Source organism: Lepus europaeus, chromosome 16, assembly GCF_033115175.1.
Source record: "Lepus europaeus isolate LE1 chromosome 16, mLepTim1.pri, whole genome shotgun sequence".
NCBI classification, from domain to species: domain Eukaryota; kingdom Metazoa; phylum Chordata; class Mammalia; order Lagomorpha; family Leporidae; genus Lepus; species Lepus europaeus.
Genome location: NC_084842.1, coordinates 15,748,082 through 15,767,560, shown reverse-complemented (window position 1 = coordinate 15,767,560; position 19,479 = coordinate 15,748,082). Strand labels below are relative to the sequence as shown.

Sequence of the window (19,479 nt, the reverse complement as noted above, 5' to 3'; positions counted from 1 at the left end):
GGAAGTCCATTTCTCAGACTCACTCTCCCTTGGATTTTGTCCTGCCACTAGGCCTGGTTTCCGGGTGCAAAGTGTACCCTTTCCCCCTCCCACCCAGCTCACCTTGGGGCCTTTTCCTGGTGCCCCTCCCCCACCTGGAGAAGAGTCCTCAGATGCCTTTGACGCCTCCCATTTTGTTCTCTTCCCTGCCCCACCTCGGAGTGTCCTGGGGAGAGTACCGGAGGCTGCTTCCTGCAACTTGTCAGAAGGCGCCTTCCTTCTCCTGCAGGAGTCTCCAAAGGATGTCTCAGGGACAAAAGTTTTCCACGCCCTGGGCTTGTAGCAGTTCCAAAGCTTGCAGCGCAGAGGAAGCTGCAGAGGAAGAGACTCGGGAGGTGGCCCGTGCACGCACGCCGATGTGCCCTTGGTCACACTCAGTGACAAAATGGATACAAGATGTAGAAACCCCAAAGTCATCCTCACCTCCTGAGTCTGGAGAAACTATAGACGCCAAAAGGATCCAAGGCCACACAACTCCCTTTGTTGTACTGTATAGCAGGGGAAAGGGATTTTGTACCAGGATCCCTCAATGTGTTCGTAGAAAACCGGAATTGCAAGATAAGTTTATTTCAGTGCAAAAATTTGGGAAATCCCATGCACATTTATGGAAATGCACATTAAGAAATAAAGGATGCACTGCACGGATTTCAAATTTTTCCACCAGATTTATATTTTAATTCCATTTTCCCATCAACTTGTTGAAGCACTCTCATAAGTGCTTGCGCATTTGTAAATGTCATTTCGTGGAACATTCCAGAACATTGTAAAGGCAGCCTGGAACAAAGGGTACCTCTTCCCTGGTGAAGGGCTGGGGAGCTCAGTGGCTAGTCCAAGGTCACACAAGAGTTGAATGGAAACCTGAGACCCCCTTCTGGCCAGTGTCTGTAAACAAAATGGGACTGCAACAAAAGGAGGATGTCCCAACCAGTTTTAAAGAGAATAATGCCTTAGTTCCCCTAAAAGATAATATACCTTTGGCACAAAGCTGAGAATGTCACATTGAATAGTGTTTTCTTTTTCCAGATAGGCATAGGAATGGCTGGAGGCAGTTATACCCTTCACTGCTATCTGCCCCCATGGCCATTTTCATTGGTCTTTTTTTTTTTTTTTTTTTTTAAGATTTATTTATTTATTTGAAAGGCAGAGTTACAGAGAGGCAGAGGCAGAGAGAGAGAGAGAGAGAGAGAGAGAGAGAGAGAGGTCTTCAGTCCACTGGTTCACTCCCCAAATGGCAGCAATGGCCACAGCTGGGCCCATCTGAAGCCAGGAGCCAGGAGCCTCTTCTGGGTATCCAACAGGGGCCAAAGGACTTGGGCCATCTTCTGCTGCTATCCCAGGCCATAGTAGAGAGCTGGATCGGAAGTGGAGCAGCTGGGACTCGATCTGGTGCCCATATGGGATGCTGGCACTGCAGGACAGAGGCTTTACCTGCTATGCCACAGCGCCAGCCCTTCATTGGTCTTTGATAAGGCTACTTAGTGTTTCATTATTGGTGAGCAGGGTTTTTGTTGATTTTATTAAGGATTTCTTGCTATCGTCTTTATTTCTGACTGAAGGCTTTTATAGCACTGCAATTTGCACAGTATTTTATTTTTCTTACGCCTTGACACTATAAAACTAGGGCAGACGCCAACAAGGAGGGACCTGGCATTAGTAGAATAAGTTTTGCTAACGTGTGGAAAAGGACGAATGCTGTGTGTGCCAACCTTGCATGATGGAGACAGGAGTTATTTTAGGCTTGGAGCCAGGTATTTTGCCTTGAATACTAAGGTAAAATAAGAAATGGATTAAATAATCTTAAAGCATCTACTTCATTTTACAGATAAATAAAAAGACTTAGAAAAATAAGAGCCCCTAAAAGTATGTCACTTAGTCTCCTTTCTTAAAACTGTCTGCAGCATTTTTGAAGGACTTTGTATTTTAAGAACTATTTCAAATCGTTTTTCTTAGATCTGTAGTTTGAAATGTGTAAATATTTGGCATAGAGCACTGGAAATGTGTGTGTGGATTCATGCATGGATAGGTGTGGTGGGGGGGATATGTGTGTTTCCATATATGTAGCAAAGATTTATTTTTATCTTGCCCCAGACTAAAATGAAGTAGACAGACCTGATGATGCAGTATCCACTTCCTTAATAGTTTATTTTCATTTCAGTTTGACCTCTTTGTGCTAGGTTGTAAGTGCCAATTTGTGATTAGTTGGGAGCTATTTTCTGTTCCTGAAAGTCAGCACATGGGCACAGGGCCCAAATGCTCAGCCGAACCCCGTCACTCCTGGGCTCAGAGTAATCCACAGCCATTGCGTTTGTGAGAGAAGAGCACCTACTTTGATGTGAGCCACTTGCCTTTTCCTGATTTCAACTTTGAAAACAGCATCTTGCAAAAGCGTGTTAATTACAGGATCCCCAGAGGGAATTCCCATTGATTTCATTTCTCCACTGCTGGAGTGTCACTGTGGACTTAATCCCAGGTATAAGCTTGCAGAGTGTGCCTCCTGAAATTTCCTTCTTGCAAGACAAAACCGTTTATTAAGTTGTCATCATATCACAGGGCAAAACTGGGTCCTCTTTTCCCCGTTCCCTTATTTCTAGGAATGTTCTTTGCTAGAAAGCAGTGTATCTGTCTCCAGACCTTAAGTAGGAGAGAGAGAAAACAATAAAAAGAGAACACGGGTCCAATGTCCATTTCTCCCTAGTGCTGGTTAATAGTCCAGTGATTTCAAAGCAGGTGCTCCCTCCTGGGTGTGAGAACCAGCAGCTCTGGAAGCTTCCTCAGGCTACCTGAATGCTGCAGCCGCGTCCTCTTTTGTAAAAAGTTGGAAAGCTCCGATCCAAGAGGTAGCGCAGTGCTGCAGTCATGGCTGCTGCTATGCCTGAAACACAAACATGAAAGTCAGCAAGCAAAACAGAACTCTGAGAGTTGTCTGAGTGTTGAGGCCTTTTTTTTTGCCATAAAGATGGAATTTAGTTTGAGGGCTGCAGAGACACAGAAGCAAACAATTTGGGTTTTGTGTTTTCTAAACTTTAACCAAAGGCTTCTTGGGAGAAATCAAGAAAAAGCAAATTTGAAACTTAAATGTGACTTTGAAGTTTTTAACAAGGAAAACTTTAGTAAGCTTACCAAATTAGGGAACTCTCAAGGCAGTTTCTTTCTTTCTTTTTAATAAAAATTTATTTGAAAGGCAGCAACACACACACACACACACACAGAGAGAGAGAGAGAGAGAGAGAGAGAGGTTTCACTTCCCAAATGGTCCCCATAGCCAGGGCTGGTCCAGATTGAAGCCAGGGGCTCCATCTGGGTCTTTTTTAAAAAAATACATTGGGGCAGGTGCTGTGATGTAGCAGGTAAAGTTGCCGCCTGCAGTGCCGACATCCTATATGAGTGCCGGTTCAAGTCCTGGCTGCTCCACTTCCAATCCAGCTCTCTGTTGTGGCCTGGGAAAGCAGTAGAAGATGGCCCAAGCCCTAACGGGGACTGCCTAAGCTAAGCCAAGACCTGAGTCATGGGTGCCATCCTCCACTGCTTTCCCAAACGCTTGGGCAGAGAGCTGGGTCGCAAGTGGAGCAGCCGGCCCCTCCCAAAGCAATTTCTGTTGACCTTCACACACACCAACCCCCACCCCACTTTTTCTTTTTTTTTTTTTTTGAGGGAAGAAGAATGTGTCACGTAACTGATGAGAAATCTGGAAAATTCATGTAAGAGTGAAATCTATTCTGAGACTGTCTTCCTGAGAGTGGGAAATGGGCTTAAAGGAATTGTCAGAGTAGACACGTAAGGAATTTACAAAGCCTGTGGCAGTGCGCATTTACAGATGAGGTGTAGCCAGTATAGTTACAGCATTTTCTCAGGCTACCAAAGTGGGCAGTGGATTCTTCTCTGGACCTGTTACAGATCCTACTTCGTGCCCTTCCTATCACCACTCATCAGAACGAGTTTGGGGCATCAGATGCAGAGCTGTTGTGCGTCTGAGGAAATAAAGCTGGTCATGCATTGTGTGAGCCGACTTAGGGGGTGCTGAGACCGCTGTACGGGACAGCCTACTTCCCCCTCCTACTTCTGCTTGCCCAGGTCTTGGCTTAGCTTAGGCAGTCCCCGTTAAGGCTCGGGCCATCTACTGCTTTCCCAGGCCACAGCAGAGAGCTGGATTGGAAGTGGAGCAGCCAGGACTTGAACCAGCACCCCTATAGGATGCTGGCACTGCAGGCGGCAACTTTACCTGCTACGCCACAGCACCTGCCCCAATGTATTTTTTTTTTTTTTTAAAGAAAAAGCTACCTTTCTCTCTGTCTGTCTCTCTCTCACTGTCTAACTCTGCCTGTCAAAATAAATAAGAAAAAAAAATTAAAAAATAATGGCCGGCACCGCGGCTCACTAGGCTAATCCTCTGCCTGCAGCACCGGCACCCCAGGTTCTAGTCCCGGTCGGGGCGCCGGATTCTGACCCAGTTGCCCCTCTTTCAGGCCAGCTCTCTGCTGTGGCCCGGGAGTGCAGTGGAGGATGGCCCAGGTCCTTGGGCCCTGTACCCGCATAAGAGACCAGGAGGAAGCACCTGGCTCCTGGCTTCGGATCAGTGCAGTACACCGACTGTAGCGGCCGTTTGGGGGGTGAACCAACGGAAAAAGGAAGACCTTTCTCTCTGTCTCTCTCTCTCTCACTGTCTAACTCTGCCTGTCAAAAAAATAAATAAATAAAAATAAAAGAAAAAGAAAAAGCTGTGTGTGAGAATAGTGTTTCAAAGTAGTCACTGGTAGATAACAATGTTTTAAAAGCAGGCAAGACTGCATCACTTAATGTGTTATTTGAAACTTTTCTCATGTGTACCTGTGCATACATGTGTACTTGTCTACATAAGTTGTGCTTGTGTATGCACACACATTCCCATATACATACATGTATGTGTATCAGAGACTGTAATAGACAGGGAAGTTGCTCTGTGGACTTTACAACGTGGGACGACAGAGAATAAACAGAGTGAGTGAGTGTTGTGGAAGAAGGAAAATAAATAAAGAAAACTGGAGGGTTGGAGAAAGCCAGGGTGGTAGCCTCAGTGAGTCAGTCAGGGAGATGGAGTGACCACGGGGTGCAGACCACTGGGCATGAGAGCATGGTTGAGACTTTGGCTTTTACCGCCGACAGGGAACTCCTTGGTGCTGCCTGTCCAGGGTCACTTGGGACTTAACAAACACATGGATCTTAGAATAGCCCTTAGGAAACTAATTCATTCCTCAGTACAGGATAGGGGGTTGTTAGACACCCTGTACTCCACTGTAAATTACCTTTCCACTTGGCTTCCTGCTCCAGGACAGGAACTTGTGTCTTTGATTGTCCCTGAGTGAGTGCAGCTGGCAACACACCTAGTTTGATAAATAAATAAAGACCAAAAAAATGAAGGATGATTGGCTTCACTTAACCAAAACTATGGCCTGCTAGAATACCCCTAACAATGGATTGGAATCAACTATGGTTGGGGCCAAACAGCCTAAAAAACTGAATTAGCAGTTGGTGTATCAGTCTTGCAGAAGCTTCCTGTCTAGCCCCCACCCTACCTCAGAGTATGCACAGTAGATGTTTGGAATTTTTTTTAGGCACCTAAGGGTAAGAATGCTGTGTGTTGCTAGTCAAAATCTGCACTGTGATTAGATAACATTAGAGTTTAATAAATATTAATAGATGGATTGTGCTGGTTGACTTAGCCCTAGTAGGAATTTATTTTACCTAGATAACCTCATATGACCAGTCTTTGGCAATTGTGTGTGCGTTAACATTTATTTTTATAATTGCAAAGAGAAAGGGATTCAAGTCATAGTTCTTAGTTTGAAGAAAAGAAAATATTAATTTTGTTTTCTTTTGTGACAACTATGTGTATGATTCCAGTGTGCAAAAAGCACTCTGTCAGGGTGTACAAATGAGTTAAGCCAGAAGCTGATAGAATGGAGAAGGGGGGATTTGAGGCAGGGAAGCAGACAGGGGACCTGGGGTGAGGGCCTAATGCATTCTGGGAACTCAGAGGCATTCGTGATGTGAGAGGGAAGCAGAGCTTCCATCCAGGGCTTCTTAACCAGAGCTGAAGGAGGCAGAGGCCATGTTCGGAAGACTGTGGGTCTCCGCTGAGGGTTTTTGGTTGTGTCAGAGAAGTCATGGAAAGTTGCTGAAAATCCTAAGCAGGACAGTGGCGTCATGCAGTGTGCCTTTCCTGAAGACTAAGGCTGTGGCTTCCAGAACCTTGGACTAGGGTGCACTTGTCAGGTAGGGAGGGGCAAGTTCAGGTGGAGGCTGTTAGGGTCATCTGGAGGGAGTGAGTCCAGGCCCTGGCTCAGGGCCTCTCCCTGCTGGCTGCCCTTAAACTTACTAAAGGAGCTTTTATAAAATAGGATATCCAGGCCCTCCCTCTACTGAGTGCATCAGAATACCTGGCAGGGTGCTTGTGGAAAGCCCCTGGGGCTCCGCCTAGCTGCTTCCAGAGCTGAGAGTCCCTGCACTCTCCTTGCCTTGCTACAGGCCTTGGAGGCAGGCTTTGCTTCTCCAGGTCACCTGCCCGGTGAAACCCATTTGCCGGGTAGAGATGGGCTGTTACCGAGGGCATCATGTCCAGCGCGGCAGCCCGTGAAAGTCAGACACCTTGTCTTAGGCAGGTGCGTCTGAGCAGAGAATAAGTGGAACCTTCCCTCCCCTTTAAAGGAACCCCTGTCACCACAGTGGAGGCAAACTGAATCTTGCCTTGGCACCACCTGCCTGCAAGCAAGCAGTTCAGTTGTTTGTAGCAGGAAATCTTTGCCCTTCAGTCTGCCCTCTTGCAGGAAAGCCAAGGAATCTGGAAAGTGCTGCTTGAATTTCATACCTGTCTCTAATTCCTTAACTTTTTTTTTTTTGAAAAGCAGAGTTAGAGAGAGGTCTTCTTCCACCTGCTGGTTCACTCCCCAATGGCTGCAGTGGCAGGCTGGATCAGGCTGAAGCCAGAAACCCAGAACTACATCCGGGTCTCCCATGTGGGTGCAGGGGTCCAAACACTTGGGTCACCTTCTGCTGCCTTCCCAGTCATATTAACAAGGAGCTGGATTGGAAGTCCCACCAGTGTTCTTAGCGTTGCTTTTAAAAAACAGATTCGCTGGAGCATTTGCATGGAGCATGTTGCGAAAGATTGGAAGAAACCGGAGGATTCCCACAGGGAACCCAGCCAACGGGAAGTGGAAGTGATCACTTCCGGCCCTGACCCCATCACTACTGCTGCTCAAGTGGCTAAGATCAAGAGTTCAGCATGAGACGACAGGGCTGGGGATTTCTGCTCATCGTACTGTGGAGAGGCCATGGAGATGGGCTCCTATCACCAGGCCAGGAAATGTGTAAATAGGGCCTCATGGTTCTCAGCCATACACAAAAGGGCCTGCTGGACCTCATTCATGTAGCCACACAACTGCTTTGTGAACCAGCTAATGACTAAAGCTGTTTCCAATCAAAATTTCCTGTTTCCTCCTTAACACATTTGTCTGTTTGCTTAGAGAAAACCCAGGTATAAAAGTTTCATTGTATTTCCATTGTATTTTTAGTAGCTAAAAGGCATTTTTGCCCACTGGGGAATGTTTTTAAAATACAGCCCTCCACCCACATCTACCGGAGTAAAACTTCTTCCCACCCAGCTGTCTCCAAAAATGAGCCTGGGGGAGGTGTCAAGGGGACTGAGGTAACCAAATAGGTACCTGTTCTTGGTTTTGTTTTTTTTTTTTTTTAATAGTATATATTCTGTTTATTGCTACATATTTCCTTAAGGGAAGAACCTGTCTTTCAGCAAGAAACTTTTATTTCTGGAAGTTTCCATTGCCTCTTTCCGGATGGCATTTGAATATATAAGGACAGGAGGGTACTTCTTTTCCTGTTTCTTTGCATCTGTTTATGTTGAGGGTGACGGTAGTAATCCACACCTCAGAGTCAATATGAGGATTAAATACACATTCTGATTTACCCTTGAGAGCTAATATGCATTGGATCCTTACTACCTTAAACCTATTAGGTGTTCAGTGAAAGTTAGCTCTGGATAGAATTGTGGAGATCCCTGTGGTAAGACAGGGAGGTATTTGGGCTGGATCTTGAGTGACATTTGATCTTGACCCATGGGAGGGCATTTCAGGCTGGGAAGGCTCCTAGGGGGAGTTTGGAGATGAGCCCCAAGTTCTGGGAGCTGAAACATCACTTTGGGTGCTACTTGGAAAGCCTTGAAAACCACACAGAAATGTTGTGGCCATATTAGGCTGTTGTGGTGAGAGACAAGATCCAATACTTGGCCGGCGCCGTGGCTCAACAGGCTAATCCTCCGCCTTGCGGCGCCGGCACACCGGGTTCTAGTCCCGGTCAGGGCACCGATCCTGTCCCGGTTGCCCCTCTTCCAGGCCAGCTCTCTGCTGTGGCCAGGGAGTGCAGTGGAGGATGGCCCAAGTGCTTGGGCCCTGCACCCCATGGGAGACCAGGAGAAGCACCTGGCTCCTGCCATCGGAACAGCACGGTGCACCGGCCGCAGCGCGCTACCGCGGCGGCCATTGGAGGGTGAACCAACGGCAAAAGGAAGACCTTTCTCTCTGTCTCTCTCTCACTGTCCACTCTGCCTGTCAAAAATAAATTAAAAAAAAAAAAAATCCAATACTTAACTTAGGGCGTTTGATGAGCTGATCAGGCTGTGATGGTGAGAGACGAGATTCAATATGTAACTCAGAGAGTTTGATAAGCCAGGTGTTGATGGGTTTTCTGTAGACTGCAGACCTGAATTTGAATGAAAATGGAAAGAGTTTTTCCTTCCTGACTTGGGTGTAGACTCTTCAGTTCACGTTAACTGAAACTGAGGTATTCGTTTTTGTTTTTAAAAAATCACCACTTTCATTGGATTGCTTATACTTTTCTCTTGACCTGTTAATGGGGAAGGGTGGGAGTCGGGTCTACAGTTGTTTTATTTTCAAAAAACAGTGACAACGTCTTGGTGTTTTCTAACTCTGGCTGTTTTTGGAACAGTGGCTTTTGTTCTCATTATTACACAGCCTAGGTTTTTGCAACTGGACATTTTTAAGATAAAATAGTTGTAAGCTTATCTATTTCTCATGGTTTTGTACTTAAAAGAAAACAGATTCTCACCTGTTTTGGAATGAAGAAAAAGAAGAGTAAAATTATTGGATCACTGCCGTTCCTGAAAATCCTGCTTTTCAGCTGGTGTATAAGATTTGATTACGTTATCTAGTATGAAGTGAACCTTTGCCTGCTCACATAATTTCTTTTTTTTTTTGCCAATAAAAAGTTTAATTTCAGAAACTGAGTTCACCATTTATAAATACTCTAAATGAAAGTCAAATGCAAATTTAGATTAAGCATAGGTACAGTATTTTAAACAAAACAACTTTTTCAAAAAGTCATAAGCAGGCCGGCGCCAAGGCTCACTTGGTTAATCCTCCGCCTGCGGTGCCGGCATCCCATATGGGCGCCAAGTTCTAGTCCCGGTTGCTCCTCTTCCAGTCCAGCTCTCTGCTGTGGCCCGGAAGGGCAGTGGAGGATGGCCCAAGTGCTTGGGCCCTGCACCCCCATGGGAGACCAGGAGAAGCACCTGGCTCCTGGCTTCGGATCGGCACAGCACACCGGCTGTTAGGGGCCTTTTGGGGAGTGAACCAATGGAAGGAAGACCTTTCTCTCTCTCTCTCTCTCTCTCTCTCTCTCTCTCACTGTCTATAACTCTACCTATCCAAAAAAAAAAAAAAAAAAAAGTTCATAGGCAAATGAGTGATTTAGCTCATCCAGACTATTTAACTGATTTGAAATGAGAAAATGAACATTTTTTTGTTTAAGATATTAAAGCAAAAAACTCCAGAGACACTGTTAAAGAACCTGACAACTGATATTTCATTCTGAACATCATTTCTTTCTAATTGAGTGGCCCTATGAGTGACCATTTGGATACAACTTTTTTAGATCAATTTTTGGTCATTTTAGGGGCCTTTCATTTCCTTAGTGGCAGAAAAGAAGAGAATGGCAAGATAGCAATACAAGTTTGTGTGTTAGGAAATCACGTGGACCCTAAATAGGTGGTCTGTGTGATGTAATTTTATTATATGAATAAAGGAAAAGGTTTTTAATGTTTTTGTTTTTGTTTTTGGACAGGCAGATTTAGACAGTGGGAGAGAAAGAGAGAGAGACAGGCCGGCGCTGTGGCTCAACAGGCTAATCCTCCGTCTTGCAGCGCCGGCACACCGGGTTCTAGTCCCGGTCGGGGTGCCGGATTCTGTCCTGGTTGCCCCTCTTCCAGGCCAGCTCTCTGCTGTGGCCCGGGAGTGCAGTGGAGGATGGCCCAAGTCTTTGGTCCCTGCACCCGCATGGGAGACCAGGATAAGCACCTGGCTCCTGGCTTCGGATCAGAGTGGTGCACCGGCCGCAGTGCATCGGCCGCGGCGGCCATTGGAGGGTGAACCAGTGGCAAAGGAAGACCTTTCTCTCTGTCTCTCTCTCTCTCTCACTGTCCACTCTGCCTGTCAAAAATTTTAAAAAATAAATTTAAAAAAAGAGAGAGAGAGACAGATCTTCCTTCCATTGGTTCACCCCCCAAATGGCCGCTACAGCCGGCGCTGCGCCTTTCCGAAGCCAGGAGCCAGGTGCTTCCTCCTGGTCTCCCAAGCGGGTGCAGGGCCCAAGCACCTGGGTCATCCTCCACTGCCTTAGATGGGTGCTGACCTGCTGTCGTGTCTGAGTTTTGCCAGTAAAGGGTAGGCATTAAGAATTTCTGATTCCTCACCATTTGTTGAGTAAACTATTAAGAAAGCGTGCATATTTATTTTTAACCATCTGTTGTTCAGTGTCTAACAACCCGTCCAGTGGTTGTTTCCACAGTATGTCACTCCATCCTTAACCCCTAGTTCTGCGCTAATCTTGTGTTTAATGGCGCCACTTTCATTGCTACGCCAGAAACGTTCACAAATGCAAACATTGCCACACTGCTTATTTCCACTCTCCAGCCACGATTCTTTCTAGCTTGGGTATTAACTAACTCATCTGGTGATAGTGGGTGGTTTTCTTCTTGGTGTGCTCAATAAAAACTCTCCTACTTGCTTTGACGAATTTGGGTTTTCTTAATCACCTTTCTTGAAAGGTCACGGCACTCATAAAATAATAGGTGAAAAACGTTTTCAAACCATAGAGTTACTGGGCAGAAGATGGGTGTTCTGGTACTCACCATCTGTTTCACCTCTGGCTGGGGGGAGTGGGGAGGGATGCTTAATGATGATTTGAATCTGGGTTCCACTGAGCACTGGAGAGCTTTATAAACGGGTGGATGGTCTTACATAACTGAGTGCTCTAATAGCCTGAGGAAGGTGGGAAGAGAAGTTGAAAGGAATATTCTTTGTGCAAACAGAGAAGCTAATTATGTGCCCAGGACCTCCTCTGTGAGTCACTGTTAACGGGATTGTAAATATGTGCTTGAGTAAGTTTGAACACAGCCTGTCAGTTGCTCTTGGCCTTTCTGTTTATCAATACTATCTACAAGATGTTAAACCACAGGAAAGGAGAAGCTTTGTAGGCATTTCAGCCTGCCAAGATTGTGGGAGTCACTGACTGCATGCCCTCTGTGTTACCCTCTCCTGCTGGATTAATTCCTGGGCACCAAAAGACACATCGCACAACATCCAGGCTTTAAAAAAAAAAAAATTATTTGAAAGACAGAGAGGAAGAACTCCCATCCGCTGGTTCTCTTGTAAATGCCTGCAACAGCCAGACTGGACCTGGGTAAAGGCAGGAACCAGGAAGCATCTCAGGTTTCCCACGTAGCATCAGGTACCCAGTTATTTGAGCCATCACTGCTGCCTCCCAGAGTCTGCAATAGCAGGAAACTGGAGTCAGGTGATGGAGCTGGGGTATTGGACCCAGGTACTCCAATGTAGGATGCAGGCATCTTATCCAACTTCTTAGCCACTAGGCTAAAGGCCCACCCCCGAGCTGGACTTCTAAAGCAGCCACCCACAGGTGTCAGAAGCTCTTTTCCTGTGCACACTTAGGTCCCATTGTGGACTGGCAGATGCACTTGCTGGCCGGTAATTTGTTGAAGTGAAAACTAGAGCAGGTTTGGCCAGCCAAGCTTCAGATTATTTGTTTAATTCCTCTTTGATGTACTCATTATGCCCTATTTTCATAATCAGTTGTAACCGCAGCATGGAGTCACTTACTGCTGGGACCTCATATTTTTTTTAAAGGAAGGTATATTATGTGCATTTTAAATGTCTGAAATGACGCATACAAGGTTAACTCATTTGAATGAAGTGGAGTTACTTTATCCATATTTTCTGCAGAAGTCCTGTTTTATCGGCATAAAAAAATCAGTTTGTTAAGGAAAAAGAAGCGTGGCAAGACATACTTGGCTAACAGTTTTGTCTTCCTTCTGCTCTGTTTCAGAAATTGAAGCCAAGGAAGCTTGTGATTGGCTACGGGCTACTGGTTTCCCCCAGTACGCGCAGCTTTACGAAGGTAAGCTGGGAGTGCCAGGTTTTCAGCATGACTGGAATCCTCGGTTCTTGACTGTTACTCATATCTATGAGTTACTTTCAGACTTCTTGTAGTTATCTGAGTATTTTACTTAAAAATAAGCCCCACCCCCAAACAAAAGCTAAGATAACACACCTAGGTGCCTCCCCATTCTGTCCATCATCCTGAAACCTCCCTTCATCATTTTCTTAACCACATTTGTTAAAAAGTACATTTTTTTACGGTTGTTTTCACTTTTACGTAAAGGGTCTGATGCTGCATGTAATCTTGACAGGGTTCAATTTCCTCGCTCCATGTTGCGTGGTGAAGATTCTTCTGTTGTGTGTGCCTGCCGTCGGCGTGCTTTGCTGTCCTGTAAAATATCAGCTCCCTGTGCGGTGGTGCCATGGGTCATTGTTACTTCAGCTTTTTCTGCTGTGCTGTTTTACACAATAGTACTGTGAATGTTCTCACACCTATCTCTTGCAGTAGGTGCATGGTAATCTATCTTGTGAACCTACGTAGAATTGCCTAGTGATAAAGATTTTGTATGACCAATTGCATGATGTCAGTTTCTTTGAAGTGCTTAGACTGATTTTCACTCCTACCAGGGATGTCTGAAGGTCGTTTGGGTGCACACACTCCCAACACTCGGTATTCTCAGACTTTAATTGTTGCCTATAAGAAGATGTACTGATCATGACTTCTGCACCCTGACTTGATTCATGTGGCCATCGGCACTTGGTTCCCTGTAAAATATCTCTGGCCGGTTTTTCTTATGAGTTGATTGTGCTTTTCTCAGTGCTTTGTAAGAGCTCATTTTTTATTGGTCTTGAGTTAACAGATATCTTCCCTGCAGGTTTGTGATTAGATGTTTCACTTTTCATGAGGTTATATTTTGATAAATACCCCCCCCCCATGGCATTTCATTTCATTTTTTTTCCCCTTAAAGAAACATTCACCTTTAAAAAAAAAATCAGGATCTGGAGAGGAGTTTTACTCACTGTTTAAGAAGTCGTAGACCTGGACTGGTAACTTACAGGCCGGCTGAGTAAGTGGAGTGATTTCCTAGCCTACGATAGCTGTCCTTTCTCCCAGTAGCCCAATCTGATTGTGTGATATTTTCCCGTGGAAGTGGAGTCTGAATTATTTCCTATTATTCCTCCGTGTCAGAAGACACCATTTCTTCTCTCTTTTTGTAAAGGTATTCGGTTCATCCCATGCTTTATCATGGTGGGATTGCTTATCTCCACTTTGGAGGGTTTTCCACCTGTGAAAGGGCTTTGGAGTAGGGAGGCAGACTTGCATTCTCTTAGATTTTCAATTCGCAGCTCTACTGGAGATAGGAAAAGATAATTACATTTGCAGTGACGCTGAAGTGGCTATCCCTTTGTTCTGCTGTTTAGAAATTAAATTTCCTTCAATTATGTCCATTTTTGGTGTTGAGTTGCTGCCAGGTGGCACTTTCTCGGGATGCTTGTTTGCTCAGTCCCCAGTTCTTCAACACAAACTGCATTTTCACAAGTGATACTGCAGGGGGATAGGGTGGTGGGGAGTCCCTTTATGTGGACAAGTCCTTTGAAGCCTCAGTGCCTAGGAGGTAGACTGACATTGTTCCAGGAATCGCTGACCGCTCATCCTGCCCCTGTGTGAGGATGAACGCCCGCACACCACACCAGCCCACACATTCCTTGTCTTCCTGTTTAGCTTTATTTTGGTACTTGGCAATTTACACTTCCTGCCTTTAAGCACAAGCTCAAAGATGGGCTCTGAGAACTACTTCTGTACGTCAGAGGCAGTCCTTGCAGAAGAGAGTCAAATCAGAGAAAATCGCTCGTTTCATCCTTTCCTTCCTCACTTACGCTCAGTCCCCTACCAGATTTTTAAAAACAAAACTAGAAGGTGAATCCGGATCAGAAAAGTAACCTAAAATACAACACAGGGTTTGCGAAGTTAGAAATTGCTGGAATAACACGGTTGCCTCCTCACATATACTTAACAGGCATGTGAACTTTGTAGTTGACATTTATAGGTTCGGTGGGATACTCTCTGGGTTCTATCTAGAAGGTATATTCTTAGTGTGCTGTTTGGTGTAGCAGTTAAGACACCTGCATCCTGTATCGGACTGCCTGGGTTTGAGTCCCAGCTCTACTTCAAATTCTGGCTTCCTGCTCATGCACACCATGGGAGGCAGCTGGTGACTGCTCAGGTACTTGGGTCCCTGCCACTCAAATGGGGAGACCCAGATGGAGTTCCAGTCTCCTGACTTTGGTCTGGCCTAGCCCAGGTAGATGGGGAGTGAATCGGTGGATGGCATATTTGTCTCTCGGACTCTCTCTCTCTCTCTCTCTCTTTCTCTGCCTTCCATTAAATACAAGTTAATACATATTAAGTTTATATATAAATTCTTTCATTAGTATCACCTCTACTAATACAGCCATTCATTTCTTAACTACCAGGCTACATTCTGGCAAATGCATCATCAGTCTATTATGGAAGCTTCATAGTGTACTAAGACAGCCATGATGTCATGAGATGATGTGACCATTTTGGGACCGTTGTTGTATATGTGATCTATCGTTGAAATCAGTATGCAGTATGTGACTGTATTTAGAGTTGTGATGTCTGTTCCAAGTGAAAAAGGGTATCACAGCCTTCAGTGAGTCTTTGTCTACTCACTTACATTTCCACTGTACCACTGCCACTTACCATTTCTCTGAAAGAGGCTTGGTCTGCATATAAATTAATGAAGACATAGGATCCTGCAAGCCTGAATTTCGCGTATTTCGTGTTCTTCGCGAGTCTGCCTGTATTTTCATTCAGGGAACAATGGCATTCATCCACTCTAACCTTTAGAAAAAAAGACTATAAATTAACATTCATTGTGACAACATTTCATTATAATAGTTGTCAACATTGTAGAAAAAAGTATGTTAAGTATTCTCTCTGGAAACTAGATTACAGGGAATAAGGAGTTCCATGGCGTTCTGTAAAACCAGTGAGCCTAAGTTAGAAATGCAAAACCTTAGGAACAGTCACGCACTGTGGAGTCAGATCAGGAACTAGAACCTTGCTTACTGCTTGCCTCTCCTGAATTACTGGCAGCCCTGTTGATTCCAGCAAGGCCCTTTGGAAGGCCAGAGGGATTTTTTTTAGATTATGGAAATCTTGGTTTCCTGCTGTGATGACTTTTCCCCCCACCTATTCCTACCCCACAGTTGCACAAAGGAACGCTTAATCTTGACATTGTGTAGGCATTCTACTGGGAAGGCCCTTTGTTTACCCTAATAGGTGGGACTCCAAGAAGAGTGATAACTTGCTTTTACCTGCTGGCATTCTCAGAGCTGTTGTAATTTTCCACCGAGGGGCTGTGTGTGGTTTCCCTCTCTGCCCTTCTTGGAGACATGTGTCTACAAGGGTCGTCTAGACTGTACAGAAAAGGGGATTTCTCCATGGAGCTGACTTCGTCTCTCTTTATTCTTTTCCAGTTCTGAGGCAATTTCTTCAGTGTTCAGAAAGCATTGAACTCTTGACAAATTAAGAGATTCGGGATTTTCTTGTCTACTGCACTTTAGCCCTTTGTTTTAAGGGGAGTTGTATAAACTCCTGAGAAGCCAGGTTGAAGTCCTAGTATTTGTTTAAAAAGACCCTATCTTGAATTCTCTTTAGCTCTTAATGTCAAGTAAATGGCTTAAATTCCATTGACTTGCCTTTGGTTTCTGGATGCTTCCTTAGCCGAATTCCCATCCCCCACCCCGCCTCTTTTTTCTCTAATCATGTGTGAACAGACACATACACACACACACAGACACGCGCGCGCGCAAACCAAAAAGCCAGCTACTTTAAAAGGGGTGATTCCTTCTAGCATTTGTTCTGGCTTTAGGGGTTCGTTGCCTGCTGGCTTGTTCTGAACCACTCCTCTTAGACAAAAAGCAGAGTTTCCAGATCACATTAGTGCCCAGTCTCTTTTAGGACCCTGATACTGAATTGTCTGATGTTGCTTTTTCTCCCATAGCCCTTCATAGGGAACGAGATAGCCCACACGGAGTAGGTCCTTTATACCTTGCTTGGGAAGTCTCCCCTCGCTTTACTAAGCTGCGCTGGTTTCACAAGAGGTAGGTGCTCAAGAAATGCAGTTGTTTGTGTTTTTCTTGCAGATCTCCTCTTCCCCATCGACATTACCCTGGTCAAGAGAGAGCATGACTTCCTGGACAGAGATGCTATTGAGGCTCTGTGCAGGTAAATGGACATCTTTTTCTTAAGAGCGTAGAACGTTTTACTGAGAGAGGTTTTGTTTGCTCTTGTTCCGATTATGTCAGGCCTCTGATGAGCAAGTGGTGCAGTAATCTGCTCTAAATCATGAGCCTTTTAGTTAAACGCTAGGTAAAGTCCTTTTATTTAGTATTGGTATTAAAATAGCATCCACACTATTTTAGGAGATCCTCAAATAGTAGGCTCTGCATTTGATACCACATGGTTGCTGCAAGAGGTGACTGCCAGATGGTTTGGAAACCTGGAATAGGATTTTGGAAAAAGGTAATGTGCTTGCCCGCACAGCCCCAACCAGGTCCCCTACCAGTGGGAGCCGCTGTTTCCGTGAAGAGAAGTAGCGCATCCAGGGGGAGAAAATCGGGGTGGGACTTAGGGCAAGTTCGAGTCAGGACCGTTGCTTGAATTCCAAGGAAAGCTCCTTGGAACCTCTTCAGTTTGCTGAGGTATAAAATGGTAACAATGGGATTAAATATGGCTGTAAAAGAACTCAGCACAGTCTTTAACCTACAGGAGACAGGCAGTAAAGGAGCATTGATCTGACCTGAGAATTAAGCTGTCAGAGAGCCGAGGAGCAGCTCATGGAAGTAATAAAACCTGTAGCAGGCGACGATGGGGCCCTGATAATCCTGTCTAACTCTTCATGACATTTTTATTCATTTTAAGCTATTCATCCTTTGTCATTTTTCTCAAAACCTTAACAGCTGTAAAACTGAATTCTGGAAAAATATTATATTCATATGTTTATTTGATTTTAAAGTTAAAATCAATTTTCTTTTAATTACAGTATTTATTTTAACATCGTTAAGTTGTCATGACATCCACTGTTGGGGTAATTCATAAAGTTCATGGAAAAGTGGAATTAAAAGATTTACTTTTGGTATAGAAGTGTTTAAATCCATGTATATGAAGATAATCCAGAAAGTTTATGAGTAATGTATAGTAGGAAAAAACTATGCCTGAGTTTCAAATTTTTTGCACAAAAAATAAACTCAGCTGTTCATCTCATTTTCCATGAACATCTTAAAGTACTCTTATTGTGTCTTTGGAGGCCACTGTTCAAGTCCAACTAAATAGCTGTTTAGAAATGCCCGGGGTGTGTGCACATTTTCTGAAAGGAACTTGATTCCAAGTCTTGTGCTTTATTGTGTAATATCATAGCTATGTCATTTGGACTGAAAACATGGCACCAATGCAGTTTTGAAAAGGGAAGAAGTCGGCATCTGGAATATGAACTACCCCAGACATTTTTTAAATGGTTTATTGCTTAGCTGTGGAGCAGAATTAATTTATTTCCAGTTCATCACTGGTGATAATGCACTTGGATGAGGCCACTCATAAGATGCAACTGAGGAAATATTTCAGCATTGCATCACACCGTCCGCTTCACACATTTTTAAGCTATTCAGGATGTGGACCCTCTGAGCAACCACAACAGCTTATGAATTCCTGGGTCATAAAAATACCACTGTAGCATTTCAGCCCAAAGGGTCATGACTACATTCTTTTTCCAATACTGGTTTTTTGGCTTTTTTTTTTTTTTTTTTTGTCTTGGAGTATCTGTTTCTTCCTGGGTAGAAGCAAGGGCATCCACTGCACTTGAGCTGTGAGTCACTCACCTTAGCGGTCAGTGCAGTCTGAGAAGCCACCTGTGCTCCGAGACCTTGACGGAAAGGGCCTGGGCCCGTGTGCGGGCTCTGCAGCGCATTCTGAGTGGGCTTCCCGTCGCCTGGAGAAGAAGGTGCAAACAGGGCTGTCAATGCTGTAAAAGCTAACTCATGGAGCTCAGAGTAGAGTAGTCCTGAACGCCTTGCTGTGGACTTTCTTTTGCAAAGAGAGGATTCACAATTCACAGTAACCGCCCCCAGCTTGATGGAAACCCAATGACTATGACCTGAATGTTCACATGAGTACAGGTTTTGGTTTTTTGTTTTGTTTTAAGCTTTATTTGTTTACTTGAAAAGCAGAGCCACAGAGAGAAAGAGAGATCTTGCATCAGCTGTGCCAGTCAATAGCCAGGAATCCGGACCTTCCTCCAGGTCTCCCACGTAGGTGCAGGGGCCCAAGCACTTGGGCCATCTTCCACTGCCTTCCCAGGCACGTTAGCAGGAAGCTCAATCAGAAGTGGAGCAGGCAGAACTCATGGTGCCCATATGGAATGCTGGCATTGCAGGCGGTGGCTTTACCTGCTGGACACAATGCTGGCCCCGTGAGTAGACTTCCCATGGAGATGACTCCCCCTTTGAAATGCCCATACAGATGTCCAGGAGGAAATGATGGGAGCCACATCCAGTGTGTTTCTGGCCCTTCCTTTGACCGCTCTCAGTGGTCAGCAGCTTAGCTGGGACACTTGCCGTACTGACAATGTGATATTCAATTCATGTACTAGATCTGCATACTCCGATTGCCTTCTCTTCCCTTGGAATTCCACAGCCAGCAAGCGATGAAGCTCTACTGCTGTGTATTTGAAAGGCAGAGTTACTCAAATTGGCGAGTGATCCCATGTATATGTTGGCATTTTAATGAGTTAAAAACATTTTTATATCTGCGGCCAGCATTGTGGCATAGCGGGCAAAGGCATCCCATACAGGAGCTGGTTTGAGTCCCGGCTGTTCCACTTCTGATCCAGCTCCCTGCTGATGCCCATGGGAAAGCAGTGGAAGATGGTCCCTGCACCCACATGGAGATCCG

At 45.0% G+C, this 19,479-nt stretch overlaps 1 protein-coding gene across 6 annotated transcripts in view; it reads left to right on the top strand.

Moving 5' to 3' along the window:
* Positions 1–19,479, top strand: part of DLC1 (DLC1 Rho GTPase activating protein) — a 432,547-nt gene that overhangs the window by 389,120 nt on the left and 23,948 nt on the right. For 3 of the 6 annotated variants that reach the window (XM_062213382.1, XM_062213384.1, XM_062213385.1), the window contains 2 exons: positions 12,451–12,522; positions 16,677–16,758. In XM_062213382.1, the coding sequence (XP_062069366.1) occupies positions 12,451–12,522; positions 16,677–16,758 (154 nt within the window). Of the gene's footprint in view, positions 1–12,450; positions 12,523–16,655; positions 16,759–19,479 lie in introns of all 6 variants that reach the window. The other 3 variants (XM_062213381.1, XM_062213383.1, XM_062213386.1) reach the window with 1 other exon arrangement.